The following is an 8582-nucleotide window of genomic DNA, read 5'->3' as shown; positions in this document are numbered from 1 at the left end:
CCCGCCGCGCCGCCTAAGAGCCGGGGAGGGGCCGCGCCGGTCGGGGGCCGCCCCGGCACCTCCCCCGCCGCCCGCCAGCACCTTTTAGGGACAGGCTCGCCACCGGCCGCCGCACCGAGGCGGGGGAGGGGGGGCGGCACCCCCGGCGGGCACCGCCGCAGCCCCGGCGGCAGGCACCCGCGGGGGCACGGGCGAGGGACACCCCGGGGGCACTGCGCTAGGGCTTCTCTGGTGGCACCGGGCGAGGGACACCCTTGTGCGAGGGACAGCCTGGGGCACTGCGCCAGGGGTACCCCGGTGACACTGCATTAGGGACACCCTGGTGGCACTGGGCGAGGAACACCCCAGTGGCAGTATGCTAGAGGTACCCTGGGGGCACTGGACTCGGGACAGCCCAGCGACATGGTGCTAGGGACAGCCTAGGAGTATTGCACCAAGGAGACCCCAGTGGCACTGTGCTAGGGATGCCCGGGGGCATCGTACTGGGGACATCCTGGTGGCACCGTGCTAGAGACACACCAGGGCTATGGACAACCCGGTGGCACTGTGCTAGGGACAGCCCGGAGCACTGCAGTAGGGGCTTTTCTGGTGGTACTGGGCTGGGGGGCACCACCTATGCCCTCTCACCGTTGTGGGGAACACACCGTGGCTGGCCCTGCACTTGGGGACTGCGTGGGCTGGCAGTGTGCTGTTACTGTGCCCCAGGGCTTGAGACCGGCCTCCGCTTAGGCCAGAGCTGTCCCCGCGCTAGAGAACATGGCGTGGCTGGCACTGCCCCAGGCACACCCCATGCCCTGTCACTGGACCCTGTGGCCTGAGGGACCCTGCTTGCTGGCACTGGCTTGGGAGCACCTCAGGGGCTGGCACAGCACTTGGGGACACCCATGGGCTGGCACTGAAATCTTGGGGACATTCGCTGGCTGCACTTATGGATGCCCACAGGCTGCGATTGCTCTTGAGGACGTCACAGGCTGGCACTGCAGAGACACCCACAGGCTGTGACTGTACCTGGGGACACCCATGGGCTGTGACTGCAGTTGAGGACACCCATGAGCTGTGATTGCACTTGGGAACACTGTGGGCTGGCACTACCCTCATGGGTAAAATCCCCCAGGAGAGAAGCGAGTGGAACCCCTGACCTCCCCACCCAGGTCCTGCGTTGCAGTGGGGCAGGAGGGCCCCAGCTCCATGCAGGCTCCCTGGCACCCATCTCTCCACTGCCTTGCACCCTGGTGCCATCGTCCCCGGCACCCACAAGGACACCTGGCACATGCACAGCCCAGGGGGTGACATTTCAGGGTGACACAAGGCATGCGGGCAGCCTGCCGCCCCTCTCCATCTTTCTGCTCTAAATAAACTGTATTCCACAGGCAAAAAAATGCAAACCCTTCAGATCCCGGCTCCTCCAAAAATAACCCGCGCTTTAATAACGCTCGTAAATGCTTCTGGCACATTCCCAGCTGCAGGGTGGGCTCTGGGGCAGGAGGGGCTGGAAGGAGCTGGCGGAGGGGCCAGGGGAGCTGTGCAGCGTGTGGGAAGGCTGGGATGGCACGGGGACAGCAGGGGTGCATGGTGTCCCCCGGCCCATCGCCCTGGGGCCGCATCCAGCCCTTGCCTGCCGCAACGTTTTGGCACTGGTGCTCCAATCGGAGAACGGCAAAATGTTTTTGGGAGCTGGAGAAAGTGGCTTGCTAGGAGGCCTCAGCCCCAGGTTGTGGGGGTCATAGGAGGGATGGGAGCAGCCAAGGACCGAGGGGCTGCTCGTGTGTGGGGAGAGCAGCAGAAGAGCTGCTGCCGGACTCTGGAGAGCAGCTATTAATACTGACGAATTAGGCACATATTTGGACAAGGAGAGTCAGTAACTGCCAGCATGAGGCTTCTAAGGGCGGGGAGGGGGTGGAAGATCCAGCTCCCATCGTTCCCGGTCGAGGACGGATGGTTTTCTGCAAGATGCTTTGGCTTGGAGCAATGTCGTAGGGTTGGCGCATGGGGAAAGACGATGATGTACATGGTGCTCACAGCCAGGCAGTTGCCCTGAAGCCAGGCAGGGCTTCATCTGTTAGATGTCAGCCCAGAGGATGCCGTCTTCCCTTGCTGCCTGCTCCCCTTTGCTCTGGGCACGGCAGCCATATGTGACCAGCACAGCTGGGGGCAATTCCAGGTGCCCAGCCTCATGAGTCTGCCCTCAAGGCCGTGCTCTGGGATCACCTCTGGGACAAGGGGGTGCAGTGGTGTCTGAGTGCGCATCCCTCCCTTTGCTGTCCCATGGCCAGCCCTGGCTCTGGGCTGTCTCCAAGGACATGGATCCCACCCCGTGTCCCACTCTTGGGTCTGACAACAGTCCCAGAGAAAGGCTTGTCCTGCCATCTAACAGGAACTTCCCAGGTGCAACCCATGCTGCAGTGTCTCGCCCTGTCCTGGGCTCCGCGAGAAGTTGGGCTGCGGCTTCCCTGCCTGCCTCCAACTTAGCCGGATTTGGGTCCCTGCAGAGATGCTGGTGCCTCATGACTGTGGTGTCCCAGCTCCAAGCCTCTGTGTGTGCTTGCCCAAACCTGCCTGCCAGAATAACCCCGTGCTCCGGCGGGCGAGATCTAGGGGACCAGGGTGAATCTGTCCCTCATGTCCCCTCCTGGTGTTGGTGCCACCACCACAGACTGTACCCCAGCCTGGAGGACATGGCAGCGGCTGTGCTTGCAGCCCTGTGCCGGGGGTGCTGGAGCTCCCTTGGCCTCAGGATGCCAGGATGAGGCCAGGGCCACTGCCACACCGTGCCCACTCACTGTCCTTGCTGGCCACTCAGAGGGGCCCCGTGCCCGGCCGGTACCTGGGTGAGAGCCTGGTGCTGGGTCAGGCCAGCGCAGATTGTCAGGGGACAGCTGGGAGGACTGGGATGCCTGCAAGAGCCACAAATCCACCCTGGAGCCTGGCCAAGGGCGAGTGTCCTGGGGGGACAGCCCCTCCATACCCCTGGGGACGTGTCCGCAAGGGGACAGGCGTCACAGGCCAGGATGCTGCGGGATGCTGCTCTCGCTGCTCCTGATGCTGGTAGCTCACGCTGCCAGGGACGCGTCCTGGCGGCAGGGGACATGTGCCATCCCACCCGCGTCCCTGCTCCACCCCGCAGCATCCCTGCCTGCCCTGCTGCCGCTCGGGCCCCCCAAACCCCCGCTGAGTGATGGGGTGGGAACAGGTGGGGACACGCTCGGGGCAGCTGCTGCCCGCACAGGTCGGCCCCAGGGGGCTATTTTGGGGCGTGAGCTCAGCGCCAGCAGCCAGGAGGGCTCCGGCCACATTCCTGGACCCATAGCATGTCAAGGGCTGCCGCTTCCCCACCGGTGGGCCACCAGTGACCAGAGGGTCCCCCACCTGCACCCCCGTATCACCCTATCCACGGATATTTTTGGCTGGCAGCAAGAACAGGGCCAGGAGCTCAACTGCTCCCCCCCCAGCCAAAATCCCCCAGCAACAAAATCCCCAGGGCCCCCTCCCGCGGCAGCGGCCCCCCGGCAGCACCTGCGACGGCCAGCACATGGCTGGCAGCGGGGGTCCGGCCTGCCGGGTGCCTGGGACTGGACGTGCCTCAAATATTTTCCGTGCTGTATAAGCACCCGTGCTAAACTCCCCCCTGCCTCTACCAGGAGGGCAGGCACCCATGGCCCCCTGCCCACCAGCCCTCCCTTTCTCCTGGGGGTCCTGCTGATACCCAGGCAGCAAGAAAGCAGGAAAACCAGATTTTATTGATGAACGCATCTTTCCAAGGAGACATCGGTATCCCCCACCCCACCCCGGAGCCTCGGGGGGAGCTGGTTTCCTTGGATGTTTAATATGGGATGCTTAAAGTATCAAAATAGTGAGAGAAGCCTCAGCGAGTGCAAAGGGGGAGGGATGAGGGTCCCAAAACCGAGGAGGGGTGGGATACCAGGCTGCGGGACCCCAGCGATAGCTGGATGTTAGTGGGCAAAGGCATGAGCTGGGGCAGGAATAAATGAACTTTGAAAGCTGCAGGCTCAATACTAGAGAAATGGAAAAGTTACAAAAATACTGCGGATCTTGGAAAACGATGCAGGCACTTGGGAAGGAGGAGGAGGACAAGAGCTGGCTGGGGCCATGGGTGGGGGGAAGCCCTGGGGGAAGGCAAAGAGCAGCTCTGGGGGTGAACCCATTGCATCCCCTCGATCCTGAGCAGAGGCACTGTGGCTTCCAGCCCTGCTGCTCCCCAGAGGGGCCCAGGCTGAAGAAGACGCTCGAGGTGGGCTCAGTGCCTCCCAGGGACTCTGTGGAGGAAGAGGAAGAGGGAGAGGAGGAAGATTCAGCCAGCAATAAGGCATTGGAGGTGAAAGGCGGCTCCGTGCAAGAGCTCAGCGAGGGACCATGCTACTCCCTGCACCCCATCGCACAGGAGAGAGCAAGCCGCCCGCCTCTCCCCCTCCTGCACGGAGAGGAGAGAAAAGAGGAGCACAAGTAGGAACAGACAAAGGCACACAAAAATCCCCTACAATTGAGAGCTCTCCAGCCCCGACCGCTGGGGCTGGCAGGTGAGCTCTCAGCCGGTGCAGCTCCAGCTCCCACCCCAGCCAGGTCCCTCCGGGCGCTCTGGCCGTGCCCTGGGTGCGCGTGGGAAGGTGGGCTGGGCAGCAAAAGCGGAATTGCTGGTGCAGCGCCGGCTTGGAGCAGCAGCTGGGTTAGTCCTGGCGCTCTGGGTACAGGCAGAGCTCTGGTCTAGCCCAGGGAGTCCTTCGCTCGAGGCGGGTCTTCTTAAATAGGAGCGGGTGGGCGAGCGGCAGCCTGTGCGGCGAGTGGCAGGAGGGCGCAGGGCTCAGTTCTGCTCCTCATCCCGCAGCTCCGAGGGCAGGAACTTGTACTGCTGCTGACGGATCATGGCCAGCTTCTTCCGCGCCTCCTCCAGCTCCCGCTCCTTGCGCAGCATCTCCTCCTGGGCAGCGATGATCTGCCGGAGAGAACCTTGGGTTCATGGCTGCCTCGGACAGGGGATGGCTGGAGCTCCTGCTATGGCAATGCCAAGCCCAGAGCCAGGCCCTCTGGCTGCTGCTTTCCCATCACAGCCTCCCTGGGCTGGTGTGGCCTCAGGCATGAGGGCTGCGGGTCCCTGCACTGGGACCATGGTCCTCCGGAGACAATGGGGAGCAGCACAGCTCCCAGGGCTCAGCCCCACGTGCCCTGTTCTCAGCTACAAGCCTGTGGCCAGCAGGCAGTGCTGGGACATGTGGGACCCCATACCGGGCAGCTCCCACCCCTTACCCAGTGCTCTGCTCTTCACACGTGCCATGGACGCTGGGATGGTGCCAGCATTACACCAAGGAGAAGCCAGGGCGTTACACTCCTGGGAGCGTGCACCATCACCGGCTGTGCCCGCTGCTATATGTGGCAGGACGAGGGCAAAGCCACAGTGTTTAACTGGTGCTGGGTGGCATGGGTGCACCTGCAGCATTTTTGTGAGGCTGTCTGGAGACACGCCCCATGCTGGCGGGTGGTAGGAGATGCTCCTGAGACAAGCATATACAGTTTGTGGTGGCAGGCAAGAGCTGCCCCTGCCCCATCAGAGCAGCCTCCGCTCCTCACCTGTGCAATTCCCCCAACCATCTTCTCCTTCACCACCACCGTCTCATCATGGTCCTGGAAGGCAGCTGCCTTCTGCGCTGCCTTCACCAGATTGTCTGACGCTCTCTTTACCGCATTGCCAGCAGCCTGCAGTGGGGAAAAGGCGGGGAGCAGCGTTAAGTCCCAGCCCCAAGGCACGACTGCTGCCCTGGGGGGGTGAAGGAACCCCTGTCCCAGGCCAGGCTGGCAGGCAGGAGAGGCAGCTAGGCATGCTGGGAGCTGCAGGCAGGGATTCCTTTACATGGCTCGCTGCCTTGCCAGGCGCTCATGACCATTTCAGGCGCTGCTGCTCCCAGCCAGGCTCTGTCTCCTGAGGGCAGCGACCGGGGTGCAGCCCCACCAACCCTCCCCTTTGCCCAGAAGGACCAGTGCTGGGACCCTGTGTTAACTCCTCACTGCATGGGCATTAAACTCTAGTGTGCCACTGCCTCTGAGGATTAAGGGTGCTACAAATACACCCCCCAAATATTAACCTCTCAAATGCCACGGATACAGTGCACGCATTTCAAGCATTCCCATGCCAGTTCATCAGCCCTGAATGCCACTGGGCTCAGCAGCCCAGCATCACTCATACACCTGGCACACAGTGAAGTCCAAGCAACCTGGAGCTTGCACCCCAATGAGCTCCCCGCTGATGGCATGCAGGCAGGGAACGTGAACCCTGGCGAGCACCCTCACGCCCTCATCCCACTCCCCTCCACACCTCAAGCAGCCAGGAGGAGGCAGCTGGGGTTGGAGGGGCAGCCTGGGACTCACCTGGAGCCGCTTCATGGCCTCCGAGTCGTGATCAGCCTTCACCTTGCAGGCCACCAGGAGCTGCGCCGTGGAGGCAGCCACCTGCTTGGCGGATGAGATGAGCTTCTCCTCGCTGGCGTGGCCCTGCACCGCTGCATTGGCAGCTTCGCACAGGTTGTTGGTGGCAGCAGCCACCATACGTGCCTGCAGCGAGAGAAGCTGTCAGGGCGGGTATGGGAGCTTCCCCTGGGGAGGGTATGCCCTGACTGGCCCCAAGGAGGTTGTGGGGCATGGGATGGTGATGACCAGCTTCCACACCATGTCTCAGTTCGTGGGAGAGGGAGCAAGAGGCATGCCTGCTTCTTCCACCGAGGAGAAGCACAAGGGCAGACCATCCCCCTCTTTGCAGCAGGAGCCAAGAGAAGGGTCCCCCTCATCCCCTAAGGATGACTTTGATACTCACAGCTGAAATGAGTCCCTGGGACCACTGTCCATCATCCACTGCATTGGCGGGGATGGCGCCCACCTGGGAGGAAGGAGGAGAGGAGTGAGGGTCATCACCCCACGCACCCCTGGCCGCAGGGCACAAGGGCTGCGGGCAGCCCTGGGAGAAAGGAGAACCCACCACAACCCTACGTTTTCTTCTTTCTTTCCCTCTTCCAGCCTTACCTTTCCTTGAGCCACTAATTCTCGCTGGGCTGCTGAGGCTGCCTTCACCAAGGCGCTCGTGGCTGCAGCAATGGATTTGGCAGCTTCCAGGATCTGTTCCTCAAAGTTCAGGCTCTCATCTGCTTGCTGCAGGCAAAAGCGGAGTGTGAGTCCCAGGCAGGGGTGTGCTGGGACAGATGGGGCAAACCTGGGTGATGTCAGGGGGCTGAGGGGGCATATACAGAGCTGGATTAAGGGCCCTGGGGCACAGGAAGGTACAGGCTGCCCGAGGAAGGTCCAGCCAGGGATGTGGGAACACAGGAAGAGGGAATGGCTGTTGGACGGGGCTTCTCATGTGTGGGTAAGCCAGGGCTCAGCACTACCTTGGGTTTGGCCCTCGGTTTCAGCTGCTCCAGCTTCTTGGCTGCAGCCTCAATGGCAGCTGCTGCACCCAGCAGCTCGTTCTCGGCAATGACAGTGGGGTCTTCTGGGTCAACCCACTCTGTCCCTAGAAAAAACGGGAAGCGAGGCAGGTTAAACCTGTGTGCCGCCTCATTTCTGACTCGCCCTACCTCCTCCATCAGCTGCCGAGTCCTCCACCACAATCCCAGCCCTTGGTCCTGCCCCTTTGAGCAGGACCTTTCCTTACCTTTCATGGCCTCGGCTGCTTGGATGAGCTCGGTGACAGAGCTGGCCACGCGCTTGGAGTAGCTTGCCAGCTGCTGCTTCAGCTCGTGAGTTGGCTTCTGCAGGATCTGCAGGGAAGGGGCAGATATCAGCATCTGGTAAAGGGGGACCTCACAGGTCTGTTCAGGGTGCGCTCCCCAAGGAAGCAGGGTGGGATCCTCCAGCTCCCCCACACAACATCAGACATTGTCTGTGATGCTTCCTCGAGTGACCCTGGCTGGTCTCCTGCCCGAGGATAGGATGAACCTTAGCCCCGCTGCATCCACAACTCAGAAGCTTTCCTGCACTCAGTGGCTATCCCCCCAGGATTTTGGTCCCCCCCCAAAGCATTTCAAGCTCCAGAAGCACTTCCCCCTCACTATTCCCATTTTGGAGATTTGTCTGCAAACTCAAGCTGGGCAAAAGGGAGGACCCTGGCGCCACATCCCAGCCTTCAGAAGGCTGGTCCCACCAGCACAAGGTGGCTGGGAGCCACAGGGGTCCTTCACTGAGTGGGGGGCAGACACACATGCACACACGACAGCACACACATGTGCACACACACAGGGTCTGTACACACAAGCAGAGCTCACTGCTGGCCCAACTCACACCACACAGGTGGCAGCTGCCCGTCAGCTAGAGCGGGTGTGAGTACACACGCACACACACAGACCCCAGGGTCCTTGTGGACACACGCCAAGTGCCACCCCAGCACTGGGCTGGGCACGCCAACACGCTGTGAGCAAGGCTCATGCTGAGGTTAGACACCAGCAGGCACCCCAACATCACCTTACTCACCGGCTGACAGGGAGAGAGGGAGAAGAGAGAGAAGAAAGCAGTGAACGCCCTGGACGGGACACGTGGGTGCTGGGGGGGCAGGGGAAGATGGGTGCCTTCTGGTGGAGAATGAAGTA

The 8582-nt window shown here is 62.1% G+C and overlaps 1 protein-coding gene across 1 annotated transcript in view; it reads right to left on the bottom strand.

Moving 5' to 3' along the window:
* Positions 1 to 4816: 4816 nt before the first annotated feature.
* Positions 4817 to 8582, bottom strand: part of TLN1 (talin 1) — a gene marked incomplete at both ends in the record, with an annotated part of 28461 nt that continues 24695 nt past the window's right edge. The window contains 7 exons of the mRNA XM_082012745.1: positions 4817 to 4948; positions 5581 to 5706; positions 6376 to 6558; positions 6818 to 6880; positions 7024 to 7149; positions 7386 to 7510; positions 7652 to 7757. Of these exons, the coding sequence (XP_081868871.1) occupies positions 4817 to 4948; positions 5581 to 5706; positions 6376 to 6558; positions 6818 to 6880; positions 7024 to 7149; positions 7386 to 7510; positions 7652 to 7757 (861 nt within the window). The remainder of the gene's footprint in view (positions 4949 to 5580; positions 5707 to 6375; positions 6559 to 6817; positions 6881 to 7023; positions 7150 to 7385; positions 7511 to 7651; positions 7758 to 8582) is intronic.

Source organism: Phaethon aethereus (genome assembly GCF_964289735.1).
Source record: "Phaethon aethereus genome assembly, chromosome: Z".
Classification (NCBI taxonomy): domain Eukaryota; kingdom Metazoa; phylum Chordata; class Aves; order Phaethontiformes; family Phaethontidae; genus Phaethon; species Phaethon aethereus.
The sequence above is the reverse complement of the archived record's forward strand: the minus strand, read 5'-3'. Positions and strand labels throughout refer to the sequence as shown.